Source organism: Schistocerca cancellata, chromosome 1 (genome assembly GCF_023864275.1).
Source record: "Schistocerca cancellata isolate TAMUIC-IGC-003103 chromosome 1, iqSchCanc2.1, whole genome shotgun sequence".
In the NCBI taxonomy this organism is placed as follows: Eukaryota; Metazoa; Arthropoda; class Insecta; order Orthoptera; family Acrididae; genus Schistocerca; species Schistocerca cancellata.
The window spans coordinates 901,124,157-901,145,953 of record NC_064626.1 but is presented as its reverse complement, the minus strand read 5'-3'; the positions used below and the strand labels follow the sequence as shown (position 1 = coordinate 901,145,953).

The following is a 21,797-nucleotide window of genomic DNA, read 5'->3' as shown; positions in this document are numbered from 1 at the left end:
GAAAGAGGGAAGGAGAAGGAAAGACAAAAGGATATGGGTTTTAAGGGAGAGGGTAAGGAGTCATTCCAATCCCGGGAGCGGAAAGACTTACCTTAGGGGGAAAAAAGGACAGGTATACACTCGCACACACACACATATCCATCCACACATACACAGACACAAGCAGACATATTTAAAGACCATATATATATATATATATATATATATATATATAATGAGACTTACCTAACAAAAGCATATGTTGTCAACATACACACAAAATTCTAGCTTTCGCAACCAACGGTTGCCTCGTCAGGAAAGAGGGAAGGAGATGGAAAGACGAAAGGATTTAGGTTTTAAGGGAGAGGGTAAGGAGTCATTCCAGTCCCGGGAGCGGAAAGACTTACCTTAGGGGGAAAAAAGGACGGGTACACACTCGCACACACACACACACATATCCATCCGCATATACACAGACACAAGCAGACATTATATATATATGGTTATAATAGAAGGAAACATTCCACAAAGGAAAAATATATCTAAAAACAAAGATGATGTGACTTACCAAATGAAAGTGCTGGCAGGTCGACAGACACACAAACGAACACAAACATACACACAAAATTCAAGCTTTCGTAACAAACTGTTGCCTCATCAGGAAAGAGGGAAGGAGAGGGAAAGACGAAAGGATGTGGGTTTTAAGGGAGAGGGTAAGGAGTCATTCCAGTCCCGGGAGCGGAAAGACTTACCTTAGGGGGAAAAAAGGACGGGTACACACTCGCACACACACACAGACATATCCATCCACACATATACAGACACAAGCAGACATATTTAAGTCTTAAGTGGATGGATATGCGTGTGTGTGCGAGTGTGTACCCGTCCTTTTTTCCCCCTAAGGTAAGTCTTTCCACTCCCGGGACTGGAATGACTCCTTACCCTCTTCCTTAAAACCCACATCCTTTCGTCTTTCCCTCTCCTTCCCTCTTTCCTGATGAGGCAACAGTTTGTTGCGAAAGCTTGAATTTTGTGTGTATGTTTGTGTTCGTTTGTGTGTCTGTCGACCTGCCAGCACTTTCATTTGGTAAGTCACATCATCTTTATATATATATATATATATATATATATATATATATATATATATATATATATATATATATAGGGAAACATTCCACGTGGGAAAAATATATCTAAAAAGAAAGATGATGAGACTTACCAAACAAAAGCGCTGGCAGGTCGATAGACACACAAACAAACACAAACATACACACAAAATTCAAGCTTTCGCAACCAACGGTTGCCTCATCAGGAAAGAGGGAAGGAGAGGGAAAGACGAAAGGATTTGGGTTTTAAGGGAGAGGGTAAGGGCTCTGAGCACTATGGGACTTAGCATCTATGGTCATCAGTCCCCTAGAACTTAGAACTACTTAAACCTAACTAACCCAAGGACAGCACACAACACCCAGCCATCACGAGGCAGAGAAAATCCCTGACCCCGCCGGGAATCGAACCCGGGAACCCGGGCGTGGGAAGCGAGAACGCTACCGCACGACCACGAGATGCGGGCAGGACAGGGTAAGGAGTCATTCCAATCCCGAGTGCGGAAAGACTTACCTTAGGGGGAAAAAAAGGACAGGTATACACTCGCACACACACACATATCCATCCGCAGGGAAACATTCCACGTGGGAAAAATATATCTAAAAACAAAGATGATGAGACTTACCAAACAAAAGCACTGGCAGGTCGATAGACACACAAACATACATACAAAATTCAAGCTTTTGCAACAAACCGTTGCTTCATCAGGAAAGAGGGAAGGAGAGGGAAAGACGAAAGGATGTGGGTTTTGAGGGAGAGGGTAAGGAGTCATTCCAATCCCGGGAGCGGAAAGACTTACCTTAGGGGGGAAAAAAGGACAGGTATACACTCGCACACACACACGTATCCATCCGCACATACACAGACACAAGCAGACATTTGTAAAGGCAAAGAGTTTGGGCAGAGATGCCAGTCGAGGTGGAAGTACAGAGGCAAAGATGTTGTTGAAAGACAGGTGAGGTATGAGCGGCGGCAGATTGAAATTAGAAATTAGCGGAGATTGAGGCCTGGCGGATAGCGAGAAGAGAGGATATACTGAAGGGCAAGTTCCCATCTCCGGAGTTCTGACAGGTTGGTGTTAGTGGGAAGTCTCCAGATCACCCGGACGGTGTAACACTGTGCCAAGATGTGCTGGCCGTGCACCAAGGCATGTTTAGCCACAGGGTGATCCTCATTACCAACAAACACTGTCTGCCTGTGTCCATTCATGCGAATGGACAGTTTGTTGCTGGTCATTCCCACATAGAACACTTCACAGTGTAGGCAGGTCAGTTGGTAAATCACGTGGGTGCTTTCACACGTTGCTCTGCCTTTGATCGTGTACACCTTCCGGGTTACAGGACTGGAGTAGGTGGTGGTGGGAGGGTGCATGGGACAGGTTTTACACCGGGGGCGGTTACAAGGATAGGAGCCAGAGGGTAGGGAAGGTGGTTTGGGGATTTCATAGGGATTAACTAAGAGGTTACGAAGGTTAGTTGGACGGCTGAAAGACACTCTTGGTGGAGTGGGGAGGATTTCATGAAGGATTGATCTCATTTCAGGGCAGGATTTGAGGAAGTCGTATCCCTGCTGGAGAGCCATATTCAGAGTCTGATCCAGTCCTGGAAAGTATCCTGTCACAAGTGGGGCACTTTTGGGGTTCTTCTGTGGCAGGTTCTGGGTTTGAAGGGATGAAGAAGTGGCTCTGGTTATTTGCTTCTGTACCAGGTCCGGAGGGTAGTTGCGGGATGCGAAAGCTGTTTTCAGGTTGTTGGTGTAATGGTTCAGGGATTCCGGACTGGAGCAGATTAGTTTGCCACGAAGACCTAGGCTGTAGGGAAGGGACCGTTTGATGTGGAATGGGTGGCAGCTGTCATAATGGAGGTACTGTTGCTTGTTGGTGGGTTTGATGTGGAAGGACGTGTGAAGCTGGCCATTGGATAGATGGAGGTCAACATCAAGGAAAGTCGCATGGGATTTAGAGTAGGACCAGGTGAATCTGATGGAACCAAAGGAGTTGAGGTTGGAGAGGAAATTCTGGAGTTCTTCTTCACTGTGAGTCCAGATCATGAAGATGTCATCAATAAATCTGTAACAAACTTTGGGTTTGCAGGCCTGGGTAACCAAGAAGGCTTCCTCTAAGCGACCCATGAATAGGTTGGCGTACGAGGGGGCCATCCTGGTACCCATGGCTGTCCCCTTTAATTGTTGGTAGGTCTGGCCTTCAAAAGTGAAGAAGTTGTGGGTCAGGATGAAGCTGGCTAAGGTAATGAGGAAAGAGGTTTTAGGTAGGGTGGCAGGTGATCGGCGTGAAAGGAAGTGCTCCATCGCAGTGAGGTCCTGGACGTGCGGAATATTTGTGTATAAGGAAGTGGCATCAATGGTTGCAAGGATGGTTTCCGGGGGTAACAGACTGGGTAAGGATTCCAGGCGTTCGAGAAAGTGGTTGGTGTCTTTGATGAAGGATGGGAGACTGCATGTAATAGGTTGAAGGCATTGATCTACGTAGGCAGAGATACGTTCTGTGGGGGCTTGGTAACCAGCTACAATGGGGCGGCCGGGATGATTGGGTTTGTGAATTTTAGGGAGAAGGTAGGGGTGCGGGGTGTCGGTGGGGTCAGGAGGTTGATGGAGTCAGGTGAAAGGTTTTGTAGGGGGCCTAAGGTTCTGAGGATTCCTTGAAGCTCTGCCTGGACATCAGGAATGGGATTATCTTCGCAAACTTTGTGAATGGACACAGGCAGACAGTGTTTGTTGGTAATGAGGGTCACCCTGTGGCTAAACATGCCTTGGTGCACGGCCAGCACATCTTGGCACAGTGTTACACCGTCTGGGTTATCTGGATACTTCCCACTAACACCAACCTATCCAAACTCCAGAGATGGGAACTTGCTCTTCAATATATCCTCTCTTCCCATTATCCACCAGGCCTCAATCTCCGCTAATTTCAAGTTGCCGCCACTCATACCTCACCTGTCATTCAACAACATCTTTGCCTCTGCACTTCCGCCTCGACTGACATCTCTGCCCAAACTCTTTGCCTCTGTATATGTCTGCTTGTGTCTGTCTATGTGTGTGTGTGCGCGAGTGTATACCCGTCCTTTTTTCCCCCCTAAGGTAAGTCTTTCCGCTCCCGGGATTGGAATGACTCCTTACCCTCTTCTTTAAAACCCAAATCCTTTCGTCTTTCCCTCTCATTCCCTCTTTCCTGCCGAAGCAACCGATGGTTGCGAAAGCTAGAATTTTGTGTGTATGTTTGTGTGTCTTTCGTTTGGTAAGTCACATCATATTTAAATATGTCTGCCTGTGTCTGTATATGTGTGGATGGATATGTGTGTGTGTGCGAGTGTATACCGTCCGTAAGGTAAGTCTTTCCGCTCCCGGGACTGGAATGACTCCTTACCCTCTCCCTTAAAACCCACATCCTTTCGTCTTTCCCTCTCCTTCCCTCTTTCCTGATGAGGCAACAGTTTGTTGCGAAAGCTTGAATTTTGTGTGTATGTTTGTGTTCGTTTGTGTGTCTGTCGACCTGCCAGCACTTTCATTTGGTAAGTCACATCATCTTTGTTTTTAGGTATATATATATAGGTAGGTATATATATATATAATTTTTTTTTTGTCTGCTGACAAAATGTCTGCTTGTGTCTGTGTATATGCGGATGGATGTGTGTGTGTGCGAGTGTATACCTGTCCTTTTTTCCCCCTAAGGTAAGTCTTTCCGCTCCCGGGATTGGAATGACTCCTTACCCTCTCCCTTAAAACCCAAATCCTTTCGTCTTTCCCTCTCCTTACCTCTTTCCTGATGAGGCAACCGTTGGTTGCGAAAGCTTGAATATTGTGTGTATGTTTGTGTGTCTATCGACCTGCCAGTGCTTTTGTTTGGTAAGTCTCATCATCTTTCTTTTTAGATATATAAAAAATCTGTCATTATACAGACTGGAGAACATCCCACAGACAACAAGGTCATTAGAAAAAGAGCACAAAATCAATTTGAAGAAAGATGGGGAAATCCGCCCCGTGCTTTTCAAAGAAATCAACCTAAATTTTCATTCAGTGATTTAGAGAAACCACAGAAAATGTATATCTGGATGGCAGATGATTTGAACAGTCATCCTCAAAAGGTGCCATTGTCTTACTACTGTCTTATCTTGTTTGTTACACTAAAAAAGTTAAAGCAAATTGCTATTCTGTGTGTGTGAGTACATGTGTGATGTGTGTGTTTGTAGAAGGGTGGTGGCTGTGGTGTGTGTGTGTTGGGGGGGGGGGGGGGGGGGGGGGTGAGATATGCAGATACTTATGGTGATAATGAAAACAGGGCATTTCAGGTAGCTGGAGCTACAGCATAAGAGCAGAAGTCTTGAGCAAAAAATAAAAATTCTAGTGGTGAAAGTAATGATGGAATTTCAACTGTAATGAAATTAATGTTAAAAATGTGACAGGTGGTCTGAACTCATGAAGAGATAAGGAGAAAGAAAGTGAAGAGAGACAAAGATTTTGAGTGAACAGACTGAGAATTGAAAGAAAGGAGTGAACCAAGAGAGGAACAGAAAATGAAATGGACTGATGAACAAGTAAGTTAATAACAGGACAAAATAGCAAAAATACTGATTTGCAATAGGATTTGGATGACCTAAATGTAATAACAATGCACATCACAAGGTAGTGGGTGTTCTGCAATAGTGTACTGTATGTTGTCCGCATATTTCATTCGGTTGTGTTGGTTCATACTTTTAACTCTTCTTTAGCACCTGACCCGATACTGAGAGTGTTTACAGTCTAGAGGAAGACTGATGAAAGCATGAGAATCTGATAATTCCATCTCATTTTGTCCACATCATGTGTCACCATTTCTTTCAGGCTTAGATTCAGTTTTGTTACTTTTACCTCTGTATTCACTCTGCCACTCCAACTGCTTTTTCTTTCCAGGTTAACTACTAAAATGCCCCATTATTATCACTGAAAAGTTTACTCCTGTACCTTGACGTATGCTTTTATCTTTTGACTTCCAATTGTATCTTGATTATTCTTCTCTGAGATGATGTGTCATCTCATTCTTTACACGTCACATCGAATATATTATCTAAATTCAAAAATCATTTTTCAATGTTCTCACTTTATTGTAAATACTGAGTTAATCTTGATCAAAGCATTTAGTGGCCTGCTATGTAAAATTCCCCCACCCCCTCTTTTTTCCCATCATCCTCATCTTCTCCTATGTTTCTGATTCGACCCAAGATTATGAATATGTGGACCTTAAAGCTGAAAGCGTAATATTCATCTGTGTTTGTTTCTACATATATCACTATTCTCTCAGGTGAAATACATCAAACTTTTTTTGGCTTATAACAGTAAATGTTGACTTAAGTTTTTTAGACACGTGGGACTGAAGGAAGCTGTGGTGCTTGAACAGAGGTGTAGCAGCATGGTTACGGCCCTGAAGGCATCTGCAAATGTTACTATAATAATGTGTTTAAAATGCACATAAATAAAAAAAAGCAATGTGTACTAGGCATAAAGCAAACGAGGCAATGAAGTCATTATGACAATGCCCTCAGGCTTCGAAGCATGGAAGTTAATACTTCAGCCAGCAATCTTGATTTAAGTTGTCCTCAACAATTTTAGGGGTTCTTTCAGCAATGTCATGGCCAATCATGGCCTGTATATATGACTTAACACATTTTTTCTTTATATTAAGCTAACAAACCTAATGGCCGATCACAGCCTGTATATATGACTTAACACATTTTTTTTTATATTAAGCTAACAAACCTAATAATTATAAAATGATCCCCCCGACACAAATTACTGTACTACTACACTAAACTAAATCATAACTCATTGCATGAAAGATTAAAAAATTACACCGTGATATAATTCTTGAAATAAATCTTACACATTCTAAATGTAGTTGAGTGTAAGATTTATAATGAGAAATTCGTGATAATAACTGAAATCAAAATAAGCTTACTAGCAGTGTTTAAAGTAACAACACACATCTTCAACAGAATTAATCTAAGCACACAAAGTTTTTAATTAATGTGATGTCAAGGAAGAAAGCAAATGTTTAATGGTAATGTAGTGTGTCGTGCTGGTTATCAACTAAAATTGTCTTTGTCTTTCTTATCCAATTGCCTCTAAAATTTCATGACATTTTTTGGTGTGGGTAGAAGTTTCTGCTTTCCACAATTGTCTATTTTAGATGTAGGACTTTTTTTTGTTGCTGTTCCTACTGCAACACTTTATCCATATTACCTCAGGATGATGACATAACAGCTAATATTATTTCTGCAGAATTTGGCACTCTGTGTGTTACATCTCTCATCAAGTATGATGATTCCTTAAATAAATTATTAAGTTGGTTGTGACAGTACAAGGAAAAGAAATGGGAGTTTTTCTCAATAAATAAAGAACAGCATATTTAATTCTCCTTTAATTATTGTGTGTGTGTGTGTGATTTTGGTACCTTGACACAAAAAAAAAAAGTTTCTCTGTCTTGAGTCTTGAGCTGCCTTGTAAGCTATCATTATTTACGTAACAGTAGAAAGTTTCAAGGCATCCTCATGTATCTTGTAAATAATCTGGCAAAAAAGATATTTTTTATAAAGCCTTATAAATGAGTATGCAATTGAAACAATATTTTTCTCATTTTGTATTACCTGTGGGGGCTTAGATGGACTTAGAGGAATAGCTGTTCCCCTAGTCGAGTCAACTGCTATCTGTTTGACTTGGGAGTTAGCAGCTTTCACTACTTGAGTAATAGTAGGAGATGCTGCTACTGATGTTTTCGCTGTGGTCGTCACAACTCTGCTGCCTGCAACCTGTAATAAATTCTTTGTACACTAATTTTCTTTTTTTGTCTCTTTCTTTGTTAAATATGTTCATGGGTGATAAAAGACCTCTACACTGCACAGTACTGAAAGCTAATTTGGTAAATAGTTATCTCTGGTCTAATATGGTGGATGGTGGTGAAGGAGCAACAAAAAGGACAATAGTGAACTCTGTTGTGCAAGAGCCTTAATTTGCTAGTAAATAAACGGAACTTAAATGTCAATATATACACCACTGTTCATGGTGCACAAATGATGGCACCATAAGTCAATATCATATAAATGAAGCCTGGCTCTGTGGCACTAAGAGTGGCACCACTATATCAGATAATCAAACTCATGAAGATGGAAGTGTCAAGAAAAACCAATAATGACATTTTGAGAACTAGCCAAACCTGTAAAACTAAATGTTGTAGTGTTCAGTGACTATCAGTTCCCTTTTGGTGGAAAAATAAAAGTTCTTACACATCTTAAATTACAGCAATAACCATCAGACACCTGCCAACTTCAAAAGCAGAAATTCATAAAGCTAAGGAATGGAAAGCTGGCAAGAAGTGTATTAACTTCCTGAGTTTTCATCAACTTTGTACTCGAGCCATGCTAAACAATTTCAACATGAGTTCGTAAATCTATACTTCCTACATGAAGTATATTAGTACCACAAAGAACATGATCTAAACATTTTACCATTTCATACCGTCATAACCCAGGAAACTCAACAGTAAAGAGTACAGTTCTCTGTAAGGCCAATAACATTGTTTCTTGTTCACAAATTTACAACACAATTTCACAACCATACTAATAAGCGTACTGAAACAACAGCAACATACTGAAACACACAAGATGATTTCTGCCCAAACAAAGGATAAAAGGACAGAGTGAATCAACCAATGAACATACATAATTGTACATATGCTAATCAATGGACTATTCAGGAATATCTGCTTCCCACAACATGAGGTATTACAGAAGCCAAGACTGAAAAGCTGTCTGTCTGTCTATGATGGGAAAACAACAAGCACAGATATTGAAAACTTTGACAATGATGACTAGCATTTGGGCAATTTTTAAACACATCTAAGTTAGTACAGTTAAAGGGAAATCTAGGAATTTGGTGGATATCTCTATTATTTCTGCTAAAGACAATTATTTTTACTAAACATATATCACAGGGCTTCTGGTAATTTAATTCTGAAAGTGGGGTACCAAAGAAGAATTCTCAAAAAAGTGAACCTGTTTTACCAACATCAGACAATTATTTAACACTGCAGCTCCCTGCAGCTCAACGAGAGTTATTTGAAATTAGCAATTTGCACCACACTACTACTTTAAATTTGTTTGGCCAGATGTGAGATTCAGATTTTTTTTTTTTTTTTTTTTTTTTGGTGCGGTGCAGTTCCTAACATGTGCTACCATGTGACTGACAATTGCAGTAGCTTTACAGGTTACTGCCCAACTGGAATGTAACACGAGTTCTACAGTCACTTGCCTGCAGCATTATGGATGACAACAGCTTCATGGCCAAACTGCTCCAAGAGCAGTGCAGCCACAAATGTTCCCAGTGAACACCATCATTATGCACGACATCAGCATGCTTATATGAGATGCACTTACTCCTGGGTGCATTACAAGAGTATAACCGCTGTGTCAAGGAGCTTGGAGTAGTTACTTTCTGTTTTTGTTGTGGTCTTCAGTCCTGAGACTGGTTTGATGCAGCTCTCCATGCTACTCTATCCTGTGCAAGCTTCTTCATCTCCCAGTACCTACTGCAACCTACATCCTTCTGAATCATCTCTTGGTCTCCCTCTACGATTTTTAACCTCCACACTGCCCTCCAATACTAAATTGGTGATCCCTTGATGCCTCAGAACATGTCCTACCAACCGATCCCTTGTTCTGGTCAAGTTGTGCCACAAACTTCTCTTCTCCCCAATCCTATTCAATACTTCCTCATTAGTTATGTGATCTACCCATCTAATCTTCAGCATTCTTCTGTAGCACCACATTTCGAAAGCTTCTATTCTCTTCTTGTCCAAACTATTTATCGTCCATGTTTCACTTCCATACATGGCTACAATCCATACAAATACTTTCAGAAATGACTTCCTGACATTTAAATCTATACTCGATGTTAACAAATTTCTCTTCTTCAGAAATGCTTTCCTTGCCATTGCCAGTCTACATTTTATATCCTCTCTACTTCGACCATCATCAGTTATTTTGCTCCCCAAATAGCAAAACTCCTTTACTACTTTAAGTGTCTCATTTCGTAATCTAATTCCCTCAGCATCACCCGACTTAATTCGACTACATTCCATTATCCTCGTTTTGCTTTTGTTGATGTTCATCTTATATCCTCCTTTCAAGACGCTATCCATTCCATTCAACTGCTGTTCCAAGTCCTTTGCTGTCTCTGACAGAATTACAACGTCATCAGCGAACCTCAAAGTTTTTATTTCTTCTCCCTGGATTTTAATACCTACTCCAAATTTTTCTTTTGTTTCCTTTACTGCTTGCGCAATATACAGATTGAATAGCATCGGGGAGAGGCTACAACCCTGTCTTACTCCCTTCTCAACAACTGCTTCCCTTTCATGCCCCTCGACTCTTATAACTGCCATCTGGTTTCTGTACAAATTATAAATAGCCTTTTGTTCCCTGTATTTTACCCCTGCCACCTTTAGAATTTGAAAGAGAGTATTCCAGTCAACATTGTCAAAAGCTTTCTCTAAGTCTACAGATGCTAGAAACGTAGGTTTGCCTTTCCTTAATCTTTCTTCTAAGGTACGTCGTAAGGTCGGTATTGCCTCACGTGTTCCAGTATTTCTACGGAATCCAAACTGATCTTCCCCGAGGTCGGCTTTTACTAGTTTTTCACTTCTGTCAACACCTGCTTTCTTTGGGATTGGAATTATTATATTCTTCTTTAGGTCTGAGGGTATTTCGCCTGTTTCATACATCTTGCTCACCAGATGGTAGAGTTTTGTCAGGACTGGCTCTCCCAAGGCCGTCAGTAGTTCCAATGGAATGTTGTCTACTCCGGGGGCCTTGTTTCGACTCATGTCTTTCAGTGCTCTGTCAAACTCTTCATGCAGTATCGTATCTCCCATTTCATCTTCATCTACATCCTCTTCCATTTCCAGAATATTGTCCTCAAGTACATTGCCCTTGTATAGACCCTCTATATACTCCTTCCACCTTTCTGCTTTCCCTTCTTTGCTTAGAACTGGGTTTCCATCTGAGCTCTTGATGTTCGTACAAGTGGTTCTCTTATCTCCAAAGGTCTCTTTAATTTTCCTGTAGGCAGTATCTATCTTACCCCTAGTGAGATAAGCCTCTACATCCTTACATTCGTCCTCTAGCCATCCCTGCTTAGCCATTTTGCACTTCCTGTCGATCTCATTTTTGAGACGTTTGTATTCCTTTTTGCCTGCTTCATTTACTGCGTTTTTATATTTTCTCCTTTCATCAATTAAATTCAATATTTCTTCTGTCACCCAAGGATTTTTACTTTTTACCTACTTGATCCTCTGCTGCCTTCACTACTTCATCCCTCAAAGCTACCCATTCTTCTTCTACTGCATTTCTTTCCACCATTCCTGTCAATTGTTCCCTTATGCTCTCCCTGAAACTCTGTACAACCTCTGGTTCTTTCAGTTTATCCAGGTCCCATCTCCTTAAGTTCCCACCTTTTTGCAGTTTCTTCAGTTTTAATCTACAGGTCATAACCAATAGATTGTGGTCAGAGTCCACATCTGCCCCTGGAAATGTCTTACAATTTAAAACCTGGTTTCTAAATCTCTGTCTTACCATTATATAATCTATCTGATACCTTTTAGTATCTCCAGGGTTCTTCCATGTATACAACCTTCTTTTATGATTCTTGAACCAAGTGTTAGCTATGATTAATTTGTGCTCTGTGCAAAATTCTACCAGGCGGCTACCTCTTTCATTTCTTAGACCCTATCCATATTCACCTACTATGTTTCCTTCTCTCCCTTTTCCTACTACCGAATTCCAGTCACCCATGACTATTAAATTTTCGTCACCCTTCACTATCTGTATAATTTCTTTTATTTCATCAAACATTTCTTCAATTTCTTCGTCATCTGCAGAGCTAGTTGGCATATAAACTTGTACTACTGTAGTAGGTGTGGGCTTCGTATCTATCTTGGCCACAATAATGCATTCACTATGCTGTTTGTAGTAGTTTACCCGCATTCCTATTTTCCTATTCATTATTAAACCTACTCCTGCATTACCTCTATTTGATTTTGTGTTTATAACCCAGTAGGCACCGGACCAGAAGTCTTGTTCCTCCTGCCACCGAACTTCACTAATTCCCACTATATCTAACTTTAACCTATCCATTTCCCTTTTTAAATTTTCTAACCTACCTGCCCGATTAAGTGATCTGACATTCCACGCTCCGATCTGTAGAATGACAGTTTTCTTTCTCCTGAAAACGACATCCTCTTGAGTAATCCCTGCCCGGAGATCCGAATGCGGTACTATTTTACCTCCGGAATATTTTACCCAAGAGGACGCCATCATCATTTAATCATACATTAAAGCTGCATGCACTTGGGAAAAATTACGGCCGTAGTTTCCCCTTGCTTTCAGCCGTTCGCAGTACCAGCACAGCAAGGCCATTTTGGTTATTGTTACAAGGCCAGATCAGTCAATCATCCAGACTATTGCCCTTGCAACTACTGAAAAGGCTGCTGCCCCTCTTCAGGAACCACACGTTTGTCTGGCTTCTCAACAGATACCCCTCCATTGTGGTTGCACCTACGGTACTGCTATCTGTATCGCTGAGGCATACAAGCCTCCCCACTAACGGCAAGGTCCATGGTTCATGGGGGGGAGGAGTTACTTTCTATCCACAATAAAAAAAAGTCCTCCAAATTGCCTCAGACATAAAGTAAACAGTACTGATACAATGTGAAATGATGTCGAGGAATCAAGTGTACGCACTGTAATAACTATGGTCAGTAGTTACAGCAAAACCCTCCTTTTGCACTTTCCAAAAAGTGTAAAATGTAGGAAAGTGTAAAATACAGGAAAGCATAGGAGACACAAGTGAAAATGAATCAATTATTCTTACTGTCATTCTCTTCATATTGTCAAAAATATGAAATTAAATAAACTTAAATTTTGCTTACTTTAAAAAATATGTAATACATAATTGTTTTTGTTTCTTTCTAACTGCAACTGCATGGAGATTCTGACATCAGACATCTGGTAGTACCAAGACTGTGTTTCTAGTATGGATTAGCACAGAAGGGGTAGGTGGATGAAGGACAAGGACTAGCATACCCGTAACCCCTCTGGCCCCAACCTTTACTTGTCTTTTATTCCACCAACACATCCCTCCCCCCCACCCGACTGCCCGAAATATCAGCAATGTTTTTGGTGTCATTTATGTGAGTGTTCACTACTCAATGCCTCAACTGTACAGGGCTTATCAATGCAGTTTCTAATTTTACTGTTGGGATCACAGTTCAAGAGGTATGTTGGAGGGAATCAGTTTCTTGGCTCACAATGTAACATGAGAGCTGCAAATTTTGAGAATATGGTTCTATGTCACTCACAATGTCTTTCCTGCAATGTCTCCCAATTGAGTTTGTTGAGCAGTCCTATAATGTTGTCTTGCTGACCAAACAAAGCAGTGATGAATCATGGCATCTTCTTACTTCTTCCACTTATCCAAGCAGGTAAGATATACAATGCTCAAGAATTCATTCAATGAAGGATTTGTGAGCAATCTCCATCATGGATGAAGCACACTTTCTTAGCATTCTAGATCTTAGTATGGCTTCTGCCTTTTCCATCACTACATTAATGTGATCATTCCACTTCAGACGGCTTCAGACAGAGACTCCTAAACATCTGATGATTATAGTTGATTTAACGAGTATAAATACTGGTTCTAAGAAATTAGACAAGATTTTTTAATGAATTCATTACTATCTGAATATCAGTGGGCAGGTAGTGTGGACAGAATCTCCATACAAGATATGCCCGATGCTCTTAATTTAATCATCACATGGGTCAAAACAATTAAAGGATGGAATTACACAAACTATACAGATCTGTTGATATAATACAAATACTTTCACATACTATGTAACATTCTGGGCTGTACTGCTGAAGGTGCTCTGTAGTACTTATGCAAATGTGACACAGGAATGAAAACCAATTAAAAATAGGTGAAAAATGGTAATTACTATACCGTCATACAATGTAAGTTCAAAAGGAACAGCAAGAATTGTCTAAAACCTGCATAGTATGAATTTAATAAAGGAACATCACTAAGGGACATTTCAGACTCCTCTAGAAGAATAAGATCCATGTCTGGAACAATGATGGCCAAACTCCAATACAACTGCCAAATTACTCTCAGATTTGTTCAATATAAATCATATACAGGGAGAAAACCTCTCAGCGTAGTCGATCAACTGAGATTTTACAGGGAATTGATAAAATGGATAAAAGGATTGATGGTAGCAGCATACAACGTAAGTCAGAACACCATGTTCCTACGCCTTTCAAAGTGACACTGAAGTCCATATATCAGCTACTCTGCATTCCTATCAAAATTATCAATTTGCTGTAGTTTCAGGGAAATCATTCATGAAAAAATGTGGAGTTGTGTCACATTTCACAATCTATCCACATGTAAACACTTCAATTGTCAGTATCAACATTAACCTGTAGCTTAGGGAGTGGAAAAACAAAAAAAACCCTCACCACACAGTTATCCATATGTGTCTCTGTCCATTGTCTCAAGATACTATGAACAACACATGTTAAGGGGGGCTTCATGCACAAAGGCTACCTCCACAAAGACTGTAGACAGTTTGGGTTGTTTTTGTGTAATCTGTTGCTGTTTGAAGATTTGCTGTATAGGTGCTAATGTTGCTATTTATTCAAACAGGTTATGAGGAAGAGTGTGAGTCCATAATTTTTCAATTACACACTGAGGAACTACAACAGTAGTTGTTACCTCACATGTCACGACTCCCTGTGCAACAGATTACAGTAGGTTATTTTGCAGTGAGATTGGATTACCTTTCTCTACACTGCTGGAACAAAAATCCCCTTCAGTTATAAGTAATTTGTCCCTGTCTCTCCCTTTTTTTCCCCACTACCAGTTTTGGAAGCTTAAAGCTCCATCATCAGGTGGTTCCTACAGTTCCTTATCAGCTGTTGAGGCGTGTGCCTCAGTCACTATACCTAGGCTGCCATGTGTTGTTTGGTGTGGGTCTGACTGGCCCAAACGCCACACACTCGGGATTTTTAATTATTTAGTGGAACATGACAATGGAGTTACAAGTTTCTGAAACTGGCCGTGCTATAAAAAAGGCAAATTACTTACAACTGAAGTGAGTTTTTATTCCAGTAACATGTTCCTCAGTTGCAGTTGTTCTTCTGGTAAAATATTTTCTTTATTGAACGTTTCAATATTGCTTCACCTGCATTTACTCCATGATGTAAAAGTATGTGTAGACAGATCTCATAATTATTTTGGTGTGTAGATCATAGTGTGAGAAGAAATATTTTGATTCATAAACAAAGCAATTACAGAAGCAAGCACCTATTATTTATAAATGCAGTGAATAACAAACTTCACAAAGCTAGCACTGATACTTTGAGTGCATGCATCTATTTTGGAGACTTATTTTTAATATAGTTATTCATAAAACTTGAAAAATTTCAGGGAAACTACATTTTCAAACTCATTCTTAAACATGTTATTACACTATCAACACTACAAAACAAATCTAATGAAATGTGAAAATGGAAGTGGCAACAACTATTAACTTACCTTAAATTACAATATTATTGGCTACATGTTATAAGTTTATTACTATTTCTGTGTAGAAATATGCACTCAGTATACTATTAACAGTTAAACAGTCTCTTTTTCACACCAACATGCAATAGATTACACAATGCTTGAATTTAATGGCAAGAGCATGCAACATCTAGCAGAAAGATTAGCTGAATATTAAAATTAGATTAAAATATAGAAGACATTGCCCCCTCTCCCCCTCCCTCCCTCTCTCTCTCTCACACACACACACACACACACACACACACACACACACACACACACCAAAAAAGGACAACTTTTACATGTATTTGCTGCTTCCTTTTCTATTACTTAAAATATAACATTGAGCTGTCTCTTTGAGTGCCATTGTGAAAGACAGCTGTATCTTGCCTGTCTGCCTTCTTACACACTGTGACTTGTGTGATTCTCCCTATCTGATCCTGCTCATATCGCTGGGTAAGAGAGATATCGATAATATTTAAGAAAATCCTTCCAGGAATAACACTGATATGTCAATCAATTTTCACTGCTATTGCCTCAATCATTGTGTTGATGATTATCCTTTCTAGAACAGTTCTCGATTAAAATTAGCTCAGCCATCATTAACACATCGCGTAAAACATGAGAATTTTATATAGTCTTGTGTGGATATCAATGCAGGATGATTTGCAATTACTTTTATTTCCTGGATTTCAAGATAACATTGTAGAAATGCAATGCACAGATACCTGTTGAGGTTGAGCTTGAATCTGAGGATTGTTGAGGACATGGAGCTTTCCATCCGGCATTTGCACGAGCTGCTGACCTAAAAAGTAAGAAAATAAAATACGGTTTATTTCCTTTGCAAGAGTGTATAGTGGTGTGCAAGTAAGTAGACAGGTGGTGGGGCGAACTGCAGTGGCAAGGATCAGTGCACTCCATGTTGCTTCAATCAATAGTGCCTTACTATGGTGTATGCCTGTAGTGTGCAATTTGGGGAGCACTTAGAACATCAAGCAATGATTTTCATGTTAGTTTAGGTATGGTGAAAGTACATAGCCACTGTAGTATTCATTATGGATGGCATAATGCAAACATGACAGTATAAGTTTTCTGAGCACATAAATGTTTGTGGGGAGAACCAGAAGCAGAAGCAGTGGCCTGATGTGACGCTTACCCCAACGCTGCCAGTTACCATGATGGACAATGGATGGAGAGTTAAGCATGGGACAAAGACAGAGGGCACATTGGTGACACTGTAAAGTATTTTCTACATCTCTTCGCACAAGACACGTCACATGGCCACCTTCGTAATTGCATACCACTACAATAAGTGAAGTACAGTACCACAAAATAAAAATAAAAGAGAATTCACATGGTTTAAAAAGATACATTTTTTAAGAGGGCAGATATTTAACATATCTGATGCTGAGAGGCAGTTTATTTTATATCTGGAAGGGATTTACTGGAGAAACTTGTGCTTTAGAGGAGGAGGATGATGGTGGGAGTTTTAAATTAATTTAGAATAAAATACTCAAGTAGTTCTTGAATTTTGTTAATGTATCAACACTATATTTCTAGGATGCAAAGAAGATACACATATAAAAATAGAATGAGAAAACAACCCTCATCAACCGATACAAAATTACCAATGTAGATCTTATTAGCGCCCTAATTTATCTCTAAGACTTATGGAGAAATATAGATTTTTAAAAATTTGTTTAATAACAGAGTGTATGCCACATCAAAGTACCCAATAAGTTAACCATCCTGTAAAATGAAGATTATATACACAAATAGGGCAATTATATAACACACAATGTCCAATGTTGAAGTTAGTGTCATGGAGCCATTAGCATGGATTAGCTAATGATTTTGACCAATCATTTTACATGCACTAACATGCATGGGCTACTCACCGACCCACATTGTGACAGCCTGATGAGTCAGTGTTAACAGTACTCCAGATTAGCAGGGTGAATGGTAAAGATATCTTTCCAATGAGAGCAATGGATAAAGGAGAAAAGATTCTTGTCAAGTCCAGCATAATTAAACCTGGATTTTTGGCCAAAGTAAGACCTTTTGAGAAGACTGGTATTTCTGCTGGGGTTAGCTTCTTAGAAGATAGCATGTTGATGACATTGTTAGTATCCTGGAGAGGACACTTGGGATCAAGGCAACATCTGTGAGTTACCATGAGGCTGAATAGGGGAAGCTGTGGGTTTACATGTAATGGTACTCACACGTAGGAGTGGGATGTAAGCAGCTCACATAGCACCCAAAGATGATAAATATAACACTGTCCAACTATTGGAGAACAAGGGTCCAACTGTAGAGATTAGAGTACAATAAATTACTGTTACAAAAAGGTATTTGTGAAAGGAGCTGAAGCCTTATAGTACTAGATTGGCTTTTGTGACTGGATGGATGGCAACTTGAAATATTTGTGGTAAAAGTGACAGAGTTTGAATAAGCAAGTGTTCATGGCATGACTAGTTAAATAAAAATTTGCTAAGGAGGAGAATCTAATCATAAAATAGCAACAAAGCAAATAAATTTATGAAAGAAGTGACAGTTGCGGCAACAGATGGCAGAAGGTATTTTGACTTTTAATAATGGTATAGATGGTGCAGGATGCAATAAGATGGGTACTTGAAGATGTACAGCTGAGAAACAACATATGCAATTGTAATAATACATGCACAATTGAGAAATTTTAGTTGAAAGTGTTAGCTATAGGTATGGCGTGCTACCCATATCGATAGGAGAAAATTAAGGATAAAAAGTAAATTTAAAGTACAGTGGTAACAAAACACAATTGTAGCCACATCAAGTGGTTTGAAATCCACCAGCTTTCGGCCAAGTTCTCCTCAGCCATTGCCAAGTGGTGTCTGATGTTTGGTTGCTGCCATCGTCCTTATACAGCCACATTGCCTTCCGAGACGTCACTGGTGTTTGCTCCACCACCAAGTACGATAATGTTTTCGTTGCACACCTGTCACACCTACTTAAACCTTCTGACGGCCGGGTCACAAGCCATGCTTAGCTGCAGGCCGCCATCTTTATTGAGGGTGTCAACACAAATTTTTCTCTCTATCACTTCTTTTATTATGCTGCCCCAGAAACTATTAGTCCGTTTAATAACAGGTGTCTTGTTAAATGCAACACAATATCTGTTTTCTAGAGCATGCTCTACTACCGCAGATTTCTCAGGGTATGTTTTTGCCTTCAGTGCACAGCGATGAAAACTGTTCTGGAAGAAGCAAATTAAGTTCAGCTGATTTTCCTCTTCATACAATCTCATGAGACATTTTGCATATTTCCGCTCAATAATGTCATACAGAACAATTCCCTGAAGTAATTGCACAAAAGTGAGCAGTAAGAATAATATGTGGTGTTCACCCACCAACGTTATGTTGGTACTACTGCAATCAGCTAGGCATTTTAGCTACGCCGTTGCAATACGTAGATTCACTAATGAAACTGATCATTAATAATCCATCAGAATTTGACAAAAACAGTGATGTACATACCAACCACACTATAGGGAAAGATGACCTACAATACCAATTGTTAAAGCTGTCAGTGGCTCAGACACACACACACACACACACACACACACACACACACACACACACACACACACACACAAACTAGGAATAAAAATAATTGTGGGTTCATTAATGTTAAAACTAATCAGCATACATATGCTGCACATTATTTCAACAAATGAATTGTCCAAATGCTCTATGAAACACTTAACTAACTATCTAACATGAAGCACTGAGGAGACATGGTCAGATGTGAAAGTAACTTCCTACATATATACACCACTGGCAGGTATGTAAGTCCTTAAAGAGGCTGTTCTCTGTGACAAGTAGAATGGTCACTAGAGGGAATTAGCATTGTTCATGTTTATTGTTATTACCTGCCCAGGTTGGGTACATAAGGGATGTGAACAGCATCATCAGATATTGAGTGATCACTCTGATGATCATGAATGATTACTCTGAAGGACACAAAGATGCCACATACTTGTGAGAGACAGGGCTTGACAGGGGCCCCACTGAGGATCTCTATTTGGCCAGCTGGTCAAATCATGCAGTAACCAGATCTGTAGACATGCAGATGTGACAGTGACCCAATGTTGAATCCCATAGGAACGTGAGGGCAGTCACAGTTGTCGTCTAGTTCCAGTTGATCCTGTCTGAGTACCAAAAGAGAAGAGCACTGTATTGGGCACTAATCTGCACCTGCCATGCAAGAAAAAGTAATGGACTAACTGCAACATTCTGTGCCATCACACACAACTGGTCAGATACTAGCAGACGCCAGACTATGAAATTACCATCCCAAGCTGCTGTTAACATCACAACAAAAACAAATTGCATTTGGAGTAGTTCCTTGACCAGGAAGTATGGACTGCCGAAGAATGGCATAGAAGCGCATTCAATGATGAATCACAGTTTGCACTAGCTTGGATGACCCCTGTCAGCGAGTATGGTGGCAACGTGGGGAGAGGTCCCAGACTTCCAATGTTTTTGAGAGACATAGCACTGTTACTCCCAGTACTGTGGTGTTGGGAGCCATCGTTGTATTCAGGCCATGGTTGGTATCGGTTGAGGGAACTCTTATGGCACAACAGTACACTATGAGAATCCTTTGTCCTCATGTTGTACCTCTTATAGGGCAGTATCATAGTGCCATTTTTCAACAGGACAATGGTAATCTGCACACAGTACGTTTCTGTGTGAACTATATGCTTAATGTTGAGGTATTCCCATAGCCAGGAAGATCTTCACATCTGTGCCAGATGGAACATGTGTGACCAGTTCAGACATCACCTCCTTCCCTGTAGCCGTATCCAGGATTTCGAGGACACATTAGAACAGTTGTAGGGCAATATGTTTCAGGAGAGGATATGAAAGCATTGTGACAACATCCTTCCCAACCAAATCAGTGCATGAATAGTGGTCAGAGAGGGTGCAACATCATACTAATATGTTGGCACATACTCCCAAGTCCTTGATCAATTTTGTAATCACTGAAATAACATCATATACTCTCTCAACCAATGAAGTTTCATATCACTTCCTCCTCCCCTTCTGGGTGTTTCACCTCTCTCTCTCTCTCTCTCTCTCTCTCTCTCTCTCCCCCTCCCCCCCCCCCCTTCCCTCCCTCTTTGCAGGCAGTTTATATTACATTTCCTTTTTCTTCTCTTAAAATTTATTTGTAGCAACACTTAAATGTTTCTGGTTTCTGCTCGCTTTATTGACAATAAGAGTTACAGATAACAACATTTTTTTTTTTTACAATTATTTCATTTGTATTAGAAAATTCAGAGTGTATAAGACAAAATTCTGGGGAAAAATAAAATATGTCTTGTAAATGATAAATAACTTACCAGGCATCAAACCACGGACTTGTAATTTTCCATCAGGTCCTTTGACAATCTGCACACGCTGTTGATTTGACGGCGTCCCTTTGAAATGCAAGGAAAACAAGTTCAGTTATTTAAAACACAGCTACAGGAACAAAAATAAAGTCATCAGAAATGCCTTAATCAGCAATAATTAGAGCTTCAGGTAAAAGCATAACCGATTCTCAATCTATGAAACACAGTCCATGCCTAGTGTGGTCAACGCTGCTATAGAAAATTTGTTACTATTTCCTTGTTGTGTTTGTATTTTTCATCCTTGTTTTATTATATGGACAGCTCAGTGCCACAGGTGACCAACTGCCTCTGCAGCTTATTTTGAGATGGGTAATGGAACTAGTAGGCAAGATCGTGGTCTATGAGAGCAATTTTAGTACTGTGTTATTACAATGCTGCCATATGTGAACCAATGTGACACTACAAGATCACTTATGGTGTGAACACTGTGACACTGCAAGATGTCCCATGGTGCGAGTATCGAAGATTAGTAAGTGTGATGCAAGATGGTCAATAGACAGAACGAAACACTGTCAACTTCTGACTTTTCTTCTCCCATGATGATGGTGCATACCAACTGGGGAAATATACCTCCAGTGATAAATCTGTTATGTTTGTTCATTGCACCTTTGAGAGATAGCTGGCGAAAAATCAA

The 21,797-nt window shown here is 40.1% G+C and overlaps 1 protein-coding gene across 1 annotated transcript in view; it reads right to left on the bottom strand.

Moving 5' to 3' along the window:
* LOC126190882 (nucleosome-remodeling factor subunit NURF301) overlaps window positions 1-21,797 on the bottom strand; it is a 289,288-nt gene that overhangs the window by 50,517 nt on the left and 216,974 nt on the right. The window contains exons 25-27 of the mRNA XM_049931491.1: window positions 21,113-21,190; window positions 16,458-16,534; window positions 7,719-7,880 (exon numbers count right to left, since the gene is read on the bottom strand). Coding sequence (XP_049787448.1) covers window positions 7,719-7,880; window positions 16,458-16,534; window positions 21,113-21,190 — 317 coding nt within the window. The remainder of the gene's footprint in view (window positions 1-7,718; window positions 7,881-16,457; window positions 16,535-21,112; window positions 21,191-21,797) is intronic.